Below are 21,254 nucleotides of genomic sequence, written 5' to 3'. Positions count from 1 at the left end.
GCCTTAGGAGGAGAGCAATGGGGAAATAAAACTTTGGATGTAAACCCCCGTGCCACCTCTTCCTAGACTTTAAAACTTGGATCAGGCAGGAAAACATTCTGTATCACCCATCCTACTCCCTGGATGTGTGCATCGCTCTGGTCAGTGTAGATACTAGAGCTTGGTAGTCACTGGATCTCTTCATGTGATCCAGTGAAGCACAATCAAAGAATTAACTCTTCCATTGTCTCAAATGGTTGACATGTCGTTTCTTGGAAAGAAATGGCCTTTTCTAGGGATAAACATTTTATCATCTGCCTGGCTTGGACATGAATGTTTTCATGAGCTGTGAGGACTTTAATGATCATAAGAAACTACCTACTAATGACAAGTTTGAGGTGTTTTGTCCTGAATGATCTAAAGTACTGGTGTTGGTTTCTTAAGTGATCAAAAACTACTGCTCAAACAAGAGAATGCACTTTTTGCACAATTGTTTTTTCCAGAAGTGAGACTTGGAGGGAAAGAATGATGGCCAACACTCGTGTGCAATCTAGGTCTTCTTTGTTCCCTGTGAATCAATGCTGTCCTGACTTACAGAGTTTGAGGGAGCCAATGCGTTGAGGGGGTAGATCAGGAATGTCCACAGAGGCCTTTCCTAACTGGATCATTTCTACACATGGCCCTGATTGGGGTTTTTCAATTTATGGGTTCCTTTTCCTTTTAACTGCTAGAGTTGTATACTTCATATTTGAGTCATTGGCTATCTCTCTTTGGATGCTTTAGTGGCAGAGGTGACCATCAAAATAAAGAAGAGGACTGTCCTGGCCATCATTGTAGAGATCTCAGGTTCTACCTCATGTCAACCTGTTAGATTCTGACTCTTGGTAGCTGTGGAGGGGAACTGAAGAGATCTGAGATAGGAGGGCATGCCCTCTGGAGAAAAGTTCCTTACCAGCTAGTGTGAAAGTATAGTAGTTAAGCAATTTAACATGTTGCTATGGCAGCAGAAGCCATTGCTTCATCCATGGCATTCACCCCACAGTAAAATCAAGACTTTAAAAAGGATATTGTTTATAAGGTATAATGATGGTTAATATTGCTATTTAAGTTACTATTACATAATATTATTTTTTAAAATTTTTTAGTAAAACCACTACCTCCATCTAACGTAAAAGCAGAGATTACTGTAAACACTGGATTATTGAAAGTATCTTGGGAAAAGCCAGTCTTTCCAGAGAATAACCTTCAATTCCAGATTCGATATGGCTTAAGTGGAAAAGAAATACAATGGAAGGTACCTTTTATTTCAAATCGATTTCTCTCTCTGTGTGTAAATGGGAGTCTCTATAGTCCAGGCTAACCTCAAAGTTATTCTGTAGCTCAGGCTGGCCTAGAATTTATGAACCCCTGCTGCTTAGCCTTTTCAAGTCCCGGGACTACTTTCATTACGTAAGTTGTCAAAGTTTAAGTGTTTTATGAACATATATTAATCATACTTAATAATGGGTTTTATTATATTTCTGTCCATGTACTGTATGTTGATCATACTTACCCCCTCTTACCACCTCTTCTCCCCCTACCCCTAGTCCCCTTCCTCTTGCTAGCTAGTTGTCATTCTACATTTTTGGTAAGGAGTTTTTTTCCCACAGGAGCATGGGTAGCTTGCTGTATCACCAAAGAAAATGTCTCTTCCCCCAGCAAAAGGGAAATCCTCTGAGAGAAGTGGGGGCCTTGTGAGCTCCTACCCTTCCATGACCAACCTCATGTATATCTCATGCAGCTGCAGAGAGTTAAGCATGCAACAGCATCTAAGCATTATTCCTGACATACAAAGAGTCTGCTCTCCTCTACTGTGTAGTTACTTTCATTACATAGATTGTCAAAGTTTAATCCCTGGAAGGAACACAATGTCATGATCCAGCATTGCCCAAGGGGTTCTTGACAGAACATTTTCCCAATGAAATGTTCTATGAAAAAGAGGCTGCATGGTTAAACAGGCTGAGGAAAGCCTGCCTCCCCTGTACCTCTCTAGTGAGAGATGGACTTTATGACATCAAATGTTTGGAGAAGGCTGTTTTAAAGAAACGTTTGCCATACTGCATCCTTTTTACCTACACTCTTTTTTTTTTTTCCCTTCAGGAACCAACTTTTTAAAAAAGGCCTTCTGATAGTTTTCATTATAGATATGCATGGACATTTTTGGTAGAGGCTACTTTTATTGAAAAATCAGTGCTGAGTGTGCACATGGGAAACTCTGTTAGTTTTGTAGCAGCTTGCTAAATCTGGAAATACAAGAAACCCTCATTACATCATTAGAACACTGACCTGGTTTTGATCTATGTGAGTCCTGCCTGCTTGATTCTCTAGAGAGTCTTGTCTGACTACCATGTTAGAATTCTTGCCTTTGTGGTGGAGAGGGGACCAGAGGACAAGGATTAGTAGCAGGGGTGAGAGAGTGTTTGGAACTGACCTTGCAAGGGCAGTGAGTTCACAAGGGAATGAGCCAAGGTGGGAGGCAGCATTCCGATGATTAGCTAAACTTTGTGATTTCTTAAGTGGGAAAAGACAACATCTCTCAGTCTTAAGTTTGGAATGGTGTTATGGTTTAAAATGAAAGCACACTTCAGGACTCACAGGAGGAAAGTATGTTAACAATGTGACTTCCTTTACAGACACATGAGGTATTCGATGCAAAATCAAAGTCTGCCAGCCTGCTGGTGTCAGACCTCTGTGCAGTCTATGTGGTCCAGGTTCGCTGCCGGCGGTTGGATGGACTAGGGTATTGGAGTAATTGGAGCAGTCCAGCCTACACACTTGTCATGGATGTAAAAGGTCTCTGAGCATTTTTAAACTTTCTTGAGCATGCAGAAGCGAGTGCTTCAAGCGTGACTGAGGACATTTCTCTTGAGAACATGTGTCTGACTCAGGCTTCTTATTGTTTTGCAGTTCCTCTGAGAGGGCCTGAATTTTGGAGAAAAATGGATGGGGACGTTACTAAAAAGGAGAGAAATGTCACCTTGCTTTGGAAGGTATTTCTAATTTCTACCTTTTATTTTATGCTGAACTTATGTTTGTTTCTACTTTGTTCATAGCCCTGTCATTACCTCACAAATGACCCTCAGATCTTACGTTTTAATGTGTTTTGGGGATGTGGTTGTCAGAGCTGACTATCTGGAGTATTGACATTGTCAGGAGCCTTTATTATTTTCTCAGTTCAATTATAATTTGCAGTTTTGGCAAAGTCTTGAACTCTTTGGGCTTCACAATTTGTCATCTGTATCAGGGTTAAGATTACTAAGTGATAATTAGTGTTGCTTTAAGTCCACAACTGGATTTCAGTTGAATGCTGAACAATGTAAACATGGCTCTTTCCTCACACTTCAAGTATGCAGATGTAAGAGAGTATTTGACCTGTGTGGTGACATAGGCTGAGTGGTTTCCATAATGATGGGCGATCAACTTGGAAATGCCGAGGGAGTCATTCTCCTAGAGACCTGATTTCTAGCCCAAGTAGATAATTTCATCAGTAGACATAAAGCTGAAGACTGATTTAGGAATGATATACATGAGGTAGGCAGTGTTGTGTTTATTATATAAATGTGAAATGAATTTCTCTCCCCAAGAGGAAGTTAGTACATGTTTTAAAATGATTTCCTGATCTAAGACCAATCCCCATTTAAAAATTGGGCTATATAAGAGCTTGTGTATACTTAGTTTGTAATTCCAGTTACTATATGATTTTGTTCACATGGTAATACAATTTCTAAATGGTCTTCATTTTGACCTTTTTACTTGAAAGTGATATTAGGAATTGGCAGTGGTATTTGTTAGATATTGAGTGTTCCTGTACAGAAAGATAGACAGTGACATTGCTCAACTACTGCTTGGGTCAGCCATGAACAGAATCTAATTAACTTTTCTTTATCTGTCTTTGTCCTCATAGCTATAACAACTTCCCCATGCCCCAGGCTACAGTCAACCTCCTTCCTCATACTCCCATCATGCCCTTGAACAGAACAATGACTTTTCTTTCCAGGTAGCTCCCATTCTTTCTTATGCCTGGCTCCCATGTTTCCTCAGTGATATTGCCTGATGGAACTTTCTATAACAGCAAGAACAGTTTGTATGTGCTTTTTTCAAAAGCCATTTGTGGCTTTATGGCTTGAGTTGTGTCCAGTGTGATGCAAAAATGAATTTAATTAGCTGAAATTTAAATGGCCACAAGTAGCGGGGGACTATCATATTGGGGAGTAGAATGATATAGGTTCCTCGGGTTGATCTGAAGACAGGGATAGCACCTTAACTAACCTGCTGACTCTCAACACTTGAATGCCTTTCCTTGGATGGACCATCTATCCTTCAGTCATTCACTTTCTGTTTTGTGTTCCTTTGGTTTCCTTACCTGAGTAGTGTTTTGGTGATTATGGTCCCTGTGTTAGTCATGTGTTGCATCATTAACCAAGTACCGGTGATAAACAGCTTGTAAGGAAAAAAGGTTTACCTGGCTTAGGGTTTCAAAGCTCCCTGTTATGTTTTACCATACTTTGGGACCATTATGATGGGAGCAGATGAAAGTCCCATCCAATGGCAGCAGGGACTTGAAAGAGAAAAAGAAAACAGAGAAGGGCCCTAACTCCCTTCAAGGGATTCCTCTAATGTCCTTATTCCTTTCCACTATGGCCTAATGACAAGGCCTTCTATCCTAAAGTTCATATCTCCTACCAACAGTGATAAACATGTTAAACATATGGCTGTGGGGGAGATATTTGAGACCCAAACCATGCGGGTTCCTTAATCTAGGTTCTAAAACTGGAGTAAGATTTTTCTAAGGGTATGTAGTCTATGGACTCAACATCTCACACAGCTATAGGGTAAGTGTATGTGATACACACACACACACACACACAAAGTTCTGAGCTTCTCTCAAGATGGATCAGGCGGTAAAGACACTTACCACCACACATGATGACCTGAATTTGATCTCCAGGACCTAAGTGGTGATAAGGAAGAACTGACTCCCACAAGTGGTCCTCTGACCTCCATATGAGTGCCATGTCAAGCGCACTCAATACGCACACACATACACGCTTACACCATAAATAAATAAGTAAATAAATAATTTAAAAATAAATAAAAACAATTTCTCTGATGTTTTTACATATAAAACTTTTAGGATAGTTTTAGACTTATAGGAAAATAGCCAAGAATATAAAGAATTTTGTCAAATCTCTATATTCTGTTTTTCTCTATGAATAATACCTTACATTAATATGCCATATTTGTTAGTTAATTAAAAAATCCTGATGTCATTATAATTAAAGTTCATAACTGACTTCAGGCAAGCTGGAATTTTGTATAATTTCTCCCAAATATTGTGATGTTAGCTCATGATTAGATTCCCATCTAACCATGAGGCTTTGGGTACAAAGTACAAACTGTTAAAGCAAGATTTCGTCATGGTAGAATAAAGCTATACACCATCTCAGGACAGCTGAGCGGATGTGACTGTAGCTGAGGTGGCTTTGGGAATGGTGTTGCCTCTCCCTGTCCAGTGACTCTCTCCCTGTCCTTCTATGTTGTGTTCCTCCCCCTGTCCAGTGGCTCTCTCCCTTTCTGTGCTGTACTCTTTGGAATGAAGTCACTGGGATCTATAAAAATAATTTAGAATTCTTTTTCAAGACTGACTCTATGGTGCATCATATTTATTTACCCAGTCATTTATGTCAGTGAAGATATTTAGTTATGCATTTGGTTCTAATGTAGACGGAGGTGGTTTTTTTTGTTTTTGTTTTTTCCAGAAATACTTCAGATTTTTGATTTTGGAATACTTGTGCATTCTTTACCAGTAAAACATTTTTTTTAAAGTTAAGCATTAGAATTTTGTAGTTCAAAATGCTCTGAGATCTGAAACTTCTTGGGAGTCATGTTAACACTTTAAATTTGGGGTTGCAGCACACAGTCTAGGATAGCAGATCTAGAGATACTCAGCCTGAACTATTTTGTTACATTTTCACAGTTTTCCTACTCCAGTCATTAGAAACTCTTTGAATTGAGCCTTTGTCTCTGACACATCCCCATCATGGGAGGTATTATTAAATTATTAAATTATTAAAACAAAACAAAACAAAACAGGCCAGGTGTGGTGGCGCACGCCCTTAATCTCAACACTTGGGAGGCAGAGGCAGGCAGACCAGCCTGGTCTACAGAGTGAGTTCCAGGACAGCCAGGGCTATACAGAGAAACCCTGTCTCGAAAAACCAAACCAAACCAAACCAAAAAAACTGGACAACAATTTTTACATCCATTTATTTGTTATCAATTTATTGTGTTCTATGTGGATACTCAAGTACCTCTGACACATGTGTGGGGTCAGAGAGAGGACAATTTACAAAAACTGGTTCTCTCTCTCTCTCTCTCTCTCTCTTCATCATGTGGCTTCTGGCGGGCGATCAAACTCAAGTTATCAAGTTTATTGGCAAAATGATTTATTCTATCAATCTCTCCAACACTATGGTCACTCTTTTAATGTTAGCAAGTTGAAGTTTATTAAACAAATTCTGACCTTGGAAAGATGGTCAAGAGAATAAAAAGTTCATTTCAAGAAGGATGCTTCAGCTTCAACAATAAGGAAACAAATAGCCCAGCAAAAATGTGAGCCAAATATCTAAATAGGATCCTAACCAAAGCAGACCCACAGGTGAGAAATAAGAAGACAAGAAGGTTCCTAACACTGCTTGTCATTGTTGGGGGTTTATAAGGTAAAACAGCCATGGGGTACAATTCTATGTCTATGAGGATGACTAATTATTTTTAAAGATATTTCCAATTGCTGATTGAGAATACAGAACAGCAAGAAACTTGGTTTGTGACTAGTAGAAATGCAAACTTGTAAAGTCACCTTGCAAGTTTAATGTAGTCTTGCTACATGCTCATAGATACTTCCCTGGGTGAGTTGAAAACTCTCTACTTGAAAATTTGCATGTGAGTTATTCAGACCACTACACCAGTAATTATTATTTCAAAGTGAAACTCTTCTATGGAAAACTGAAATGGTAGGCACACAACACTACACATTTGCCTAAACTAAAAATTTCATAGATCAAAGATTAAACCTTAAAATATGTAAATTAAAAAAATTCATAGATTGGATTATTTAAGAGTGTGTAATACAGATTGTGAATAGGTTATCACTATCACAAGTATGTGAAATTACCTCATTGAGAGTGGCAACAGAAAAGGCTTAATTAACTTTGGAAATGAGTCTGAAGAGTCTGAAGTGTGTAAGATGGAAGAGACTATACAGATACTTCAGAGCTGTACATTTCTTCCAGGGATGTAGGCTAGCAGTTATTTCATTAGTATATGTCTATTTTAGAATGGAAGAATTAGGAAGATGAATGGAGGTGAGCCTGTGTCTTTCACTACTCTCCCAGGAGGTTCCAGAATAGCAAAAGTGTCAGCCAGAATTCTTGAAATCATAGACTGGAGTTAGAGATGAACATAAACTCATGTTAAGCCTGGGTGACTTCTTGCAGAAATATTTAGAGGTATGTGTTTGTAGAGAGGCCAGTATACATGCATATCATCCTTAATTTTGAAAGCTAAGAGGGCCTAACCATCAAGAAAGTCCTGGAGGAAAGAATGTTTCTAACGCCATTATTTAGTCAAAGAAATTAAGACGAGAGAAATGCTCATTTCTTCTCTCATGATGGCTCCTTGCTTCTACCCTCCGATCCACGAGGTCCTACCCACGCAAGAGACATGCATCTATATGAGAGTGTCTGCTCCTTCTAACTCGGAGACACTTGTTCTAATCTGTGTTATAAAATCCAGCTTGTGGAAGCTTTCTGAGGGGTTGGCAGCATTCAATGTTACCTGCAATAGGTAGAGGTAATCGTCTGGGATGTGAAGAGTGTTATTAGACATTTCAGAAAGAACAAACAGGATTGGGACTGCTATGTCTTCTACACAGGAATCTTCCATAACACAGAATAATTTATGTAGAGACAAGATGGAAATGCCCAGGGACCCAAAATAGCCGCTGTTATTTGTTAACCTTCAAGGCTTTCTGTTTGTTTATCTGTTTTGTAAAAACCCTTCTTGCTCAGGATCATCTTCCAACCACATCCTGGGGGAACAGTGGCAGAGACACTTGAGTTCATGAAACGGTGGTGACATCTGAGCTTCCTTGGTTCTTCACAGAACATAAGCAGTTCCTTTACTTGCTTGTTAGATGAGGAAACTTCCTGTCAGTCTGTCTCTATGACTAGAATGGAAAGCCTTAGTACTTCCTATGTATTCTTAATATTTCAATGTCCTATGTACTTCCTATGTATTCTTAATATTTCAATGTCCTATGTACTTCCTATGTATTCTTAATATTTCAAATGTCCTAATCATGTTTTGCTTCCCTGTCTTTAAGGGATTTAGTCTCTGGATTTGAAGAAAAAAAAATAAAAAAAGGAAAACTAATTTTCCTGTGCCAGATGACTGCTAGCTGAGCTCAGGCCTACTGCATTCTACATTTCGACTCTCTCCCTCTTCCCCAGTGCCTTAGCACTGGACTGGGCAGTTCCTGGCCTGGTCTAACTCCTGTTTCCTGGTGGAAATGTATAATAAGAACTCCATGAGTTCTGGTATAAACACTGTGGTCTGTGTGCTAATGAAATCTTGTGTTTCCTACAGCCCCTGACGAAAAATGACTCACTGTGTAGTGTGAGGAGGTACGTGGTGAAACATCGTACTGCCCACAATGGGACATGGTCAGAAGATGTGGGAAATCAGACCAATCTCACTTTCCTGTGGACAGAACCAGCACACACTGTTACAGTTCTGGCCGTCAATTCCATCGGCACTTCCCTTGTGAATTTTAACCTTACCTTCTCATGGCCCATGAGTAAAGGTAAGAGATGCCAAGGAGAAGTTGACCCTCCCAGTCAATCTATTTATTTTATGGTGGTCTGTGCAGAAGCCTTCTGTTTATTATTATTGTTTCAGCAACACTATTAAATTGTGATGTGACTCGCTGGCATGACTCTTCTTCTACAGCACTGTATCTGTATCATTCTTGCCCCCTTCCTCCAGTTCCTCTCATGAACCCCCTCCAAAATTCATGATCTCTTCTGTTATTGGATATTATACACACATAACATAACTTACTGAGTTAATTTAGCTTTGCTCATATGTACACGTAGGTGATCAAGGCTGGACGCTTGGGATCAGTCAATCTGTGAGGGAACTCATTCATGGAGGAGATCGAGTCTTCCTCTCTCAGCAGACACTCGTCACCTGTAGCTCTCCATCTAGGGGTGGGGCCATATGGAATTTTCCCTGTCATGTTGGCATGTCAACTGGTGTTGCCATTGATGCTGGTCTCCTTCAGGCATCCATATTGTTTAGAGTTCAGGTCTAGGGCACACTATCAACAGTAGACATCCTGGACCTCTGGGTCCTACAGTCTTTCCTTCTCATTTTCCCTGGGCCTTAGGTGCCCAGATTGCACTGCAGACATATTAGTTGGGTTTGGAAACCCCCTGTTAGTATGTAATCTCAGCATAGGCCTCTCATCTAACTTATCTTCTGAGTGGTCTAAGATCCAGTTCTACACTTACTCTCCTCTCTGTGTGAGAAATATATTGTAAACAACCAACTATGCTCATCTTGCCAAGATTTCTGAAATGACATTATTAGCAATAGAATATTCTAGTGAATATAATACTTAAACTCTTTGAAGTAACAAAGGTGGGCTATACTCTCTCTAAAAATTAGAATATTGAGCATTATATATAAAACATATGGTTTTCTATAAGTACATGCTATTTATACTATGATATATATTTACATGTAGTATATTTAAAGTTTTTAATTATATATAAAATACTGTGTATTTTAGTAATAGTATATAGGCTATATGGACTCAAATTAATTCCTGAGACTTGGAAACTATTATGGACTTTGATGCGAGTAGGTGAACACCTCACCTTTAGCATTTGATTATTCTGAACATTGATGCTTTCTTTAAAAAATATATTTTAAAACTAATTAGTTTCAGAGGGATGCACATGCCAGAGTATGTTTGTGGAGGTCAGAGGACAACTTGTGGGAGTTAGTGCTCTCCTTCCAACGTGTGGCTCCTAGGAAATCTAACTGAGGTTGTTAGCATAGATGATAGTGTCTTGATATTCTGGGCCTCCTCTTGGCCTAATAGCCACTCTCAGCAGGACCTTCTAATCTGGATTATGTGTCAAAAATATCATTTTAAGTAGAAAATACTCATTTCTGGTATCTCTACCAAGCTTCTAGGCTTCTAAAAGGTCACTCCTTTCATGAAGTCTTTAATTATTGTTTGAATATGTTGTATCTTCTCTTTAAAGTTTAGGGATAATCTTAATTTATAAGGATAAATTATTATTTTTAATTAAAATTATTGCCACGTATCTTTGTGAGTGTGTGCATCATGGTGTGTAGTTTTGAGCACATATACCACAGCGTGTGTGTGGAGGTCAGAGGACAACTTAGTGGAATTGATTTCATCTTCTACCATTATGTAGGTCCTGTAGACTGAGATAGGACCTCATTACATAGCTCTGGATAGCCTGGAACTCACTATGAAGACCAGCCTAGCCTTAAACTCATAAATATCTGCTTGTCTCTCTATCCTGTCAATGCTGAGATAGAAGGCATGTGCCACCATGCCTGGACAGGAATAAGATTTTTTTTTTTTTTGAAAGAAAATAAGCAGGAACTTGATCTGGGAATGAGGACAGAGAAAGCATCTTGAGGGAATGCTGTTGATTGGGAACTAAGATTCCTCCCATGGATTTGGGGTGGAGAAGTCTTAGCTTCCAGTAGATGCACACTTGGTCAGGTTTTCACAGCTCAGGGGAAGAGATGAAGCAAAACAAGGGTGACATCTGCATAGAGAAACACACTCAGCAGAGAGCGGGTTGAGATAGAGCCTCTGGGGTCCTGTAGGCATGATAGGAATGGCTTTCTCAGATGTGGAAATCCACCAAGGCTTTCTGAAGGACTCTGCTAAGGACATTTTTTTGAAAGTGTCACTCACCAGTGGGAGAGAAGAGCATGTGAGAATCAGAGTGTGGTTAACAGACTTGTGTGGGATTCCAGCTGAGAACAATTTTGACCTTATCAAAACTCCATTTTTTAGATTTGTGGTAGAATAGCTTTTCTTCCCTGTGTCATAGAACTCCTGCATTCTGCTGGTGTGATCTCCATGACATTTGTATACATTGTCTGCCTCCTCTACCCTCTCCATTCCTCCAGGTTGTTTCTCAAGGCAGGTAGTACACTTTCATTCATCTTGAATCTAAAATACATTTCTTCTCCTCCTCTTAGTGAGTGCTGTGGAGTCACTCAGTGCTTATCCGCTGAGCAGCAGCTGTGTCATCCTTTCCTGGACACTGTCACCTGATGATTATAGTCTGTTATATCTGGTTATTGAATGGAAGGTCCTTAATGAAGATGATGGAATGAAGTGGCTTAGAATTCCTTCGAATGTTAAAAAGTTTTATATCCACGGTATGTGTACTATACTTCTCATGGATTAGTATGGCACTGTAGACTGGCAATTCTGATAATAAATCATTTAATGACAACCTCAAAATAAGGATGCCAAGCTACCAAATGAATTATAATCTTCTGGCCTGGTCATAATGTTTGCTGTATTTCTATGAACATTTTTCCTTTTATGTTTTACACAGATGCAATTAGATGTCCTAAACCTTCTCCCCAACTCACTCTGTCAGAATGTGACACCCATATAACCTTTTATAAGTGTACATAAGGTATTTCTTGAGTTGAGCTCATGTTGCTTCTGTCTTATGTTTTAATGTCTTATAAAGTCTAATGCCAAATTTCCTTCAAACTCAGTACCCAATTATAATGTCACTAAGCAGTGACTGGGAGGGCTAGGCTGGAAGTCTGAGGACTTTGAACCTCCTGACCTAGGTCAGATTTATCCCTCCAAGAGTGGCTAGTTACCTTGAGAGGTAAAGTGTCTGCAACAGCAACAGTTCCAGACAGAACCAAAAGGAAGGGGGAGGCATAAGTAGGGAGGCTCTGGGGGTTGCTTACCTACACAATCTAGATAACCCACACTTTCCTTTTACTCTCAACACCTACATTTAGCTTCAGGCTAAATTTATTTATAAATTGTAGGCAGGGAACCACGTTTACTGCCACTGCTGTTGGTAGTTACTCTATAGTATGAATCAGAGGAGTGATGAGTGCAGACCTCTCAAAGCTCTGCTGCTCATGGGCTGCTGGTCTCATATCACTAGTATCCATGAGAATCATTGCCAGATCTGTCTTGAACATTGCTGTGGGAATTGTCATTTTCCATGTATTGAGATCCTGAGACAGCACAAGAGAACTCTTTGCCTTTGTTCCCTTCTTTGTGTGACTTTTCCAGGCTACTTTCAATGGGAAAGGTAAGTAAGCTAAATTCACATAGAAAGAAAGTCTTCCCTACTCTGAAGATGAAAAGGGAGAACATGCTATCCTGGAGTAGAAAATTCAGGAACAAAAGAAAACATGCCTTGAACTTGAACAAATTAGCTCTCCTGGAGCATGTCCTTGGAAAACTAGTCATTTGTGTCTTAGGAGTTTTGAAAACTTATTTAAAAATCAATATCATTACAGGCAAACTTTGGAGTGTTTAGGTTATTTCTGGAATTTCTTTAGCCATTGTGGTTGTTTGAGTGTGCTTGGTCCATAGGGAGTGGTAGTTAAATTAGGAAGTGTGGCCTTGTTGGAGGAAGAGTGTCACTGTAGGGGTGGGCCTTGAAGGTCTCCTCTTAAACTCAGATTCCACCCATTGTGTAAGAGAGCTTCCTCCTAGCTGCCTGAGGATGTCAGTCTCTCCTGGTTGCCTTCAAATCAAGATGCAGAACTCTCAGCTCCTTCTCCAGCACAATGTCTGCCTGCATGCTGCTATGCTTCCTGCTAAGATGTTAATGGATTAAACCTCTGAAACTGTAAGCCAGCCCCAATAAAATGTTTGCTTTTACAAGAGTTGACTTGGTCATGGTATCTCTTCATAGAAACCTTAACTAAAACAGAAGTTGGTACAGGGATTGGGGTATTGCTGTGATAGGTCTGACCATGCTTTTATTTGGAGGAATGTGGATTTTGGGATTTTGGAAAGCAGTGGAATGCTCTAAGTGGGGCATATTGGGCCATTTTAGTAAGAGTATTGGAAGGCAGTGGTGCAGAGGATGACTTGAACTGTGGAAGTCTGGCTCTAGAGATTTCAGAGAAGAGTTTTAGTATGTAGCCTAGAGACCAGTCTTGTAATATTTTGGTGAAGAAAATGGCTGCTTTTTGCCCTTGTCTGAAGAGTCTGCCTGAGGCTAAGATGAAGAGATTCAGGTTAATTGCATTGATAAAGGAAGTCTCAGAAAAGCCTAGCATAGACTTTGTCCTCTGGTTTAATTTCATGAAGAACATTTCAATCAAGCATAGCAAGCTTAGAAAGGAAAAATACAATATCATTACAGGCAAGCTTTGGAGTGTTTAGGTTGTTTCTAGAACCAATGATATTGGTTCATGTAATAAAAGGACACCAGGAAGTTCAATGGAGGGCACACCTATGATCTAGATTTTGAGGTTGGAAAACAGAGGCTTTCTATCTAGATCTGGAGGAATAGAAGCCATGAAAAGCTTATACCCAGGTATGATGGTACATGCCTTTAATCCCAGGAAACAGAGGCAAGCAGATCTCTGAGTTCAAGGCCAGCCTGGTACAGAGCAAGTTTCAAGTAGAGAAAAGCTTAGATCCAGTAGTGGTGGTACACATTTTTAATCCCAGAAGTCATGAGACAGAGGCATGCAGATCTTTGAGTTCCAAGTCCATCTATATAGCAAGTTCCAATATAGCCAAGCTTAGGCAGTGAGGGAGTTGGAAAACAGACAACTGGTGATGATGAAATAGAACAAAGGGGACATGTTCCAGTTCCAGGAAGACCTCTGCAGCCTTGGCCATGAGGCTCTAGCTTTAGAGTCAAGACTAGAAGGGGTTAATGGAACAGTTAATGCTGGTTATCTGGAGCTAGGAAATTAGTGGTGATTAAGAAGAGACCAGCGTCACAGAGGTGAAATCTGGGAAGGTGTTTTCTGAGATCACAAAGAAGCTGTGTTTCAGAGATAGCCAAGGTTGTACCTCATGCTGCAGCTGGACTTGATAATGTACAAGAGTCACCTAGGTGGTACTGGTTTTGGAGGCATGAGGGGGTCATGGAAAGCAGCTGAGACTTGGCACTGTGAGAGACCAAGGAAGGCCGTTGGTGAAGGTGCAGCCTCAGTTGCAGTTGATGGCTCAGGACTGAAGTGGTCAAACAAAGATTTTCAGGCTTGGCACCATGAAGGGAGCCTATGAGAGACTATTGGTGAAGCTTAGTTGTAGTGAAAGACCCCAGTGTACTCAAGATACCAGTACCATGGGATGATCACCAAGAGCAGCAGCAGTGGAGTACAGTCAACCTGAGGCCTACAGTTCTACTAATGGCAGAGGTGGAGATGTGACCCTTTGCAAGAGGAGAGAAGATCATGTGTAAATCCTAAACATTGGAACAAGAAGCTATAAAGTTGAAGTTGTCTTGGAGACCCCAAAATGTTAGATTTGTCAGAGCTATGGGATACCTGCCAAGAAAACAGGGAGTGGAACCAGCCTACAAGATGAAAGTTTGTTGCTGCTGAATGCCAGATCTGCAAACAGAGACTGAAAGGAGGTGGAGATCTGAAGGGTTCTTTGACATCGGACATGGAGATGTGGAGTTTGGAGTTTGACAAGCTGGTTTTTGGTCCAGTATTTCTTCACTATGACATTTTGGAATGATAGTGTATATCCTGTGCTATGATATGTTGGATATATCTGATGTGATCTTTAATTTTTATTTTAAAGGGGAATATAACTAAGAGATTGCATGAACTTTGGACTTTGAACTTTTAAACACTGATAAGGCTGACAAAATGTATTTTGCATTATGCTATGCTTAAGTGTGGCCCTCATAATAGACTCACATGTTTGGACAAGCCTATGGGACCAGGGAGTGGAATGTGGTGGTTTGAATATGCTTGGCTCATAGAGAATTGCACTGTTAGGAGGTATGGCTTTGTGGAGGAAGTGTGCCCACTGCTGGGGTGGGCTTTGGAGGTCTCCTGTTCTGCTCAGGCTCCACCCATTGTGTAAGAGAGCTTCCTCCTAGCTGCCTGAGGATGTCAGTCTCTCCTGGTTGCCTTCAAATCAAGATGCAGAACTCTCAGCTCTTTCTCCAGCACAATGTCTGCCTGCATGCTGCCATGCTTCCTGCTAAGATGATGTGATGGTTTGTATATCCTTGGACCGGGGAGTGGCACCATCTGAAGGTATGGCCTTGTTGGAATAGGTGTGACCTGGTTGGAATGGGTGTGTCAATGTGGGTGTGGGTATAAGATCCTCACCCTAGTTGCCTGGAAGTCAGTCTTCCACTAGAAGCCTTTGGATGAAGACAAAGAACTCTCAGCTCATGCACTGCCCGGATACTGCCATTCTCCCACCTTGATGATAATGGTCTAAACCTCTGAACCTATAAGCCAGCCCCAATTAAATGTTGTTTTTTATAAGACTTGCCTTGGTCATGGTGTCTGTTCACAGCAGTAAAACCCTAACTAAGACAGAAGTTGGTACCAGGAGTGTGGTATTGCTGTGACAGGTCTGACCATGCTTTTATTTGAAAGAATGTGGATTTTTGGACTTTGGATTTGGAACTCAGTGGAATGCTTTAAATGGGGCCTAATGGGTCATCCTAGTAGGAATATGGAAGACTTTGTTGCTGGGAGTAATTTGAACTGTGTTGACCTGGTCCAAGAGATTTCAAAGGAGGAGACTTTCAGTATGTGGCATAAAGACTGTTTTTGTGGTATTTTGGTGAAGAATGTGGCTACTTTTTGCCCCTGTCTGAAAAGTCTGCCTGAGGCTAAGGTGAAGAGACTTGGATTAATTGCATTGACAAAGGAAGTTTCAAAAAAGCCCAGCAGAGACTTTGTTCTCTGGTTAAGTCTCACAAAGAGAAGTTTGAACAAGCATAGCAAGCTTAGAAAGGCAAAATATAAAATATATAGTTCGAGTATTAAAGGCATACCAGGAAGTGAAATGGAGCAAAATCCTGTGTTCTAGGAAATAACAGATTAAGGGAGTGGGACCTTGGGGCAAGATCCTACCCAGCTGAATTTAGATCTAGGCATGGTGGTACACATCTTTAATCCCATGAGACAGGTATGCTGATCTCTGCATTCAAGATTCAATCTACAGAGCATGAACCAGGATAGCCAAGCTTAGGCAGTAAAGAATTTAGAAAACATAAAGCTAGTGATAATGTAATAGTACAAGGGGATCATGTTCTAGTTCCTGTAAGCAGCAGAACTCGGCAGCGTCAGCCATGTGGCTCTGGCTCTAGAGTTAAGAATGGAAGGAACTACTGGGAAAATTGATGCTGGTTAGCTGGAGCTAAGGAATTAGCAGTGACTAAGAAGAGACCAGCATCGTTGAGGTGAAATCTTCTGGAAATTGTTTTCTGGAAGCACAAAGAAGCTGTGTTCCAGAGATACTCAAGGTTGTACCTCAGGCTGCAGCTGGACTTGGTAATGTGTAAGAGTCACTCAGGTGGTACTGCTTGTGAAGGAATGAAGGGATCATGGAGAGAAGCTGAGGATTAGCACTGTGAGAGGCCAGGGAAGGCCATTGGAGAAGGTATAGCCTCAGCTGTAGTTGATGACCCAGGACTGAAGGGGTCATGCAAAGGATTTGAGGCTTGGCACCCTGAAGAGAGCCTATGAGAGGCTATTGGTGAAGCCTAGTTGGAGTGGAACACCCCAGTATATGGAAGATGTCAGTACCATGGGATGATCACCAAGAACAGCAGCCGTAGTGGAGTGGATCAACCTGAGCTTAGAGTGCTACAGAGGGCAGAGCTGGAAAAGTGATGCCAGCCCTTAGGAGGAGTCCAAAAGATCAAGTGGAATCCCAGACACTGAAACAAGAAGCTGTAACATTGAAATTGCCTTGGAGACTCAAAGATATTAAAAATGCCAGAGCCATGGGATACATGCTGAAGAAAGCTGCTAACAGGGAGTGGAACCAGCCCAGGAGAAAGCAGTTTGTTGCAGTCAACAAAGATGAAAAAGGAGTGGAGATCTGAAGACCGCTTTGACATCAGCCATGGAGATGCAGAGTTTGGAGTTTGCCCAGCTGGTTTTCTGCCTTGCTTTGGGGATTTCAGTTAATTAAGTTGAATGACTCTCAGAAGAGACCTTGAACTTTGGACTTTTAACATTGTTGCCACTGCTATAGACTATGAGGACTTTGAAAGTTGGACTAAATGCATTTTGCATTATGCTATGTTTAAGTATGGCCCCCATAGACTCATGTTTTTGAACAAGTCTATGGGGACCAGAGAGTAGATGTGATGGCTTGTATATCCTTGGACCAAGGCCATCTGAAGGTATGGCCTTGTTGGAATAGGTGTGACTTGGTTGGAATGGGTGTGTCACTGTGGGTGTGGGTATAAGATCCTCACCCTAGTTGCCTGGAAGTCAGTCTTCCACTAGCAGCCTTTGGATGAAGACAAAGAACTCTCAGCTCCTCCTGCACCATGCCTGCCTGGATACTGCCATGCTCCCACCTTGATGATAATGGACTAAACCTCTGAACCTGTAAGCCAGCCCCAATGAAATGTTTTTTATAAGACTTGCCTTGGTCATGGTGTCTGTTCACAGCAGTAAAACCCTAACTAAGACAGATGATAATGGATTAAACCTCTGAAATTGTAAGCCAGCCCCAATTTGAATGTACAAGAGTTGCCTTGGTCATGGTGTCTCTTCATAACAATGGAAACCCTAACTAAGATAGCCATCAAGCCAATCCTTAAATAATGACTAATGTTCAGAAAGAATAGCCTGCAGTTTTCTCTATAGGTCTCATTCTTAATTAACAGGAACTTTTTTCTCTTTTCAGATAATTTTATTCCCATCGAGAAATATCAGTTTAGTCTTTACCCAGTATTTATGGAAGGAGTTGGAAAACCAAAGATAATTAATGGTTTCACCAAAGGTAAAAAAAAAAAAATCATCTATATTCTTTTTTAAAAAATATTTGTGTGTGATACAGATGCTAGGATTGATGCTCTGCACATGTGCCTCACACCCTAGTAGAGGCCAGTACCCCTCTCCTTCTACTCCAGGTCCTGGGGGGGGGGGTTGAACTCAGGTCTTTTGGATTCTATGCAAATGCTTTCACTTCTGAGGTGATTCCCTGGCCCTACTCTACTTTTCACTGTATACTCCAAGGCTTGTCAGTAGTTAGGCTATCACTGGATAATTCCTTCCTCAAAGGATCATGGAAGAGTTACATGTGTCATTGGGTTGTTCAAGGAAATTTATTATTTTATTTAGTTATGTATTTGTGATCTGGAATTGGATAGTTATATTCACTGGGCACCTTCTGTTTGGATTACTGCACTTAGCCATGGTTTAATTTTTATTACTTCTTAAAATATTAAACCCAAGTAACATAATAATAGAGTTTCAAAGCAAAGCATTTTAATGGCTTCTAGAATAATCATAATTTATTATTGAATAAGTATATGTTGACCATGTTCCATAGACTGGAGACCAAGTGTGGAACTTAGGTCTCATTGCTGCCCAGGCAGTGATAGTCAGCAAATGCATTATTTAAGATATAGCACCAGGTGACAGTTAGTGATTTGAAGGTAAATACAGTGAATATAAGACAATGAGTTAAAATGTGGCACGGAAAGTATGATCTTTCTGTGGGTTCCAGTGCTTGGGCAATGCTCTGAGTACAGAAGGGAAGAACACTGTAAGCTGGTGTGCCAGGTGCCACACCCTGAGGCATGATTGTGGTAGCTGAAGCAGCATTAAGAACATCAGGACAGAATAGCTCATGCAAAGAACCAGAGTCCTTAAGCAGCAAAGCTACAGGTGTGTCTACAGCTAAAAAGATGAAGATTGGCAGGTGCTGCCAACAGGGTCTGCAGTATCAGATGGTGAGTTCATCATAGCAGCTTTTACTGCTGCTGTGACTCAGTGTTTTAAAATGACTAGATGGATAGGCTGGGCAAGTGCATACTAAAACAATGTTTTACTGAACTTCACGTATAATACTAAACAAAACAAGTAGTAATGTGGCCACAATGTATTTGTATTTCTCCTTTAAAAATACTTATTTTAATTTTTACACGTATGACTGTTTTTTGAACATGTGTGCATGTGTAACAAACACATTCCTGATAATCTCAGAGGCCAGAGGGAATCAGATATCAGATATCATGACACTGGAGTAATAGATGATTTTATACTGCCCTGTGGTTACTGGGAACTGAACCTCAGCCCTCTCTCTGTATGAGCACTAAGAGCCTGTGCTCTTAGCCTCTGAACCATCTCTGCAGCCCCTCTTTTCTTCTTTACCTTTGAAATACTATAGATAAATATGGAGTTAGAATGTGCCCTGCATATGATTTTACAGAATAGTTTTGTGTCTCTTTCAGATGCTATCGACAAGCAGCAGAATGATGCAGGGCTGTATGTCATTGTACCCATAATTATTTCCTCTTGTGTCCTACTGCTTGGAACACTGTTAATTTCACACCAGAGGTATTGCATTTAGATAAAGGCTTTTGCCATAAAGAGTGTAACTTAAGTATATTTAAAGACTGACATAAACCCTAATTCATAATATGAACAAATATAAATGCATTAGAAAAGTTTTTGCATTCATTCCATGTGCAATCAAGATGACAGAAAACGAAGGTTGTTTTCAGGAAATCACTTTTCATCTTGCTATGAAAGCATACACTTAAAGGCAGAATTCAGCTTTAAAAAATTTTTCTTTTGTAAACTGAATGGTGGTGGCAACTTTTCTTAGCACCTCAGAGGCAGACACATGTGGATCTCTGAGTTTGAGGCCAGCCTGATCTACAGTATGAGTTCCAGGACAACCAGAGCTTCACAGAGAAACCCCCATCTCAAAAACAACAACTAAAGTGCTGTATATGCATTCAGGAATTAGCTGACAGATAACAGGACATCCTGGACAGTATGCTCTTAGGCTTTGTAAAAATGGCTTTTAAGCTCTGCAGTCTGGACCGAAGGTGTTAGTGAGATCATGAGACCCTAAAAGTAGATGTTTCATGGGGGAACAGATGCATTCCATCATGGCAATGGACCAATGATCCTCAGAGGGCTTCAGGGATGCCAATTCAGAAAGCTCCAAGGTGTCTGGTTTGATAGATGGTCTTGAGTTCCCTCATGATTCTGGGGGGTATCATACCACACTGTTGAGACACCCAGATCACTGGGTGATCTCACACATACCAGATCTATAGACACACAGTTCTATATCAAAAAAGTGAGGAGGGAAGACGTTATAATCTTGACATCGTGTTTTAGTTGAAATAGTGGGATGGGACCCATATCCCGTGGACTTATGTCTTATATCCCATGTGATGCCCATTTAAAATATTTTCTAAGGAAAACCTAGGCAAGGAAGTTAGTACAGAGCCTGGCACACAGCATAAGAGAGGTCTTCATAACAGTTTAGGGAACACTTTGTGGAATCAAGTGTAAATGTGGGTTTGGCCCTACTGACCTGATCCAGCAGACCAATGCTTATTTTGTATGTTAACTGCTAATGGTTTTACAGTCTCCACATTTCTGTAACCAGAGTGCTTTATTTCTTCTTTGCAGAATGAAAAAGTTGTTTTGGGATGATGTTCCAAACCCCAAGAATTGTTCCTGGGCACAAGGACTGAATTTCCAAAAGGTCACTGTTTAAGTATTTTAACCCAGATATCTAAGGTTGCAGTTTAGATACCATATTACTTACAGATCTTTAAACAGCTTTAAAAGGCTTTATTTTGTTGTGTTCATTTTATCAAGTCTGTTCATCCTTTCTCTTTCTCAAGAGCTGGGTTTGGGATTTAATCAAAGAAAACAAAACTCTTATCTCATGAGAGTTGACAACACATCTCTGTCTCTTTCTGCTTACTGTACATAAAAAAATAAATACTACAAGAGGAAGGAATGTTATAGATGGAGAATAGATAATTGACTAAATGGGCCCTTTTTTTTAAGTCCAAAGGCTTAGAATCAATATTATAACTTTCTACTATTTAACATTCACAACATCTTGCAAGTACAATATTGTTTTTAGATACTACGGTCTGACTTCAGGATGCAGTATAATAAAACTTGGAGTGATG

At 40.4% G+C, this 21,254-nt stretch overlaps 1 protein-coding gene across 1 annotated transcript in view; it reads left to right on the top strand.

Moving 5' to 3' along the window:
- Positions 1-21,254, top strand: part of Lepr (leptin receptor) — an 81,805-nt gene that overhangs the window by 44,318 nt on the left and 16,233 nt on the right. The window contains exons 11-18 of the mRNA XM_021159648.3: positions 1,125-1,273; positions 2,652-2,811; positions 2,926-3,008; positions 8,665-8,881; positions 11,335-11,517; positions 17,990-18,085; positions 19,542-19,647; positions 20,740-20,815. Of these exons, the coding sequence (XP_021015307.1) occupies positions 1,125-1,273; positions 2,652-2,811; positions 2,926-3,008; positions 8,665-8,881; positions 11,335-11,517; positions 17,990-18,085; positions 19,542-19,647; positions 20,740-20,815 (1,070 nt within the window). The remainder of the gene's footprint in view (positions 1-1,124; positions 1,274-2,651; positions 2,812-2,925; positions 3,009-8,664; positions 8,882-11,334; positions 11,518-17,989; positions 18,086-19,541; positions 19,648-20,739; positions 20,816-21,254) is intronic.

The sequence above is a fragment of the Mus caroli genome, unplaced genomic scaffold (genome assembly GCF_978045245.1).
Source record: "Mus caroli unplaced genomic scaffold, Mus_caroli_1 scaffold_6, whole genome shotgun sequence".
In the NCBI taxonomy this organism is placed as follows: domain Eukaryota; kingdom Metazoa; phylum Chordata; class Mammalia; order Rodentia; family Muridae; genus Mus; species Mus caroli.
This window is presented reverse-complemented; position numbering and strand designations above follow the sequence as displayed.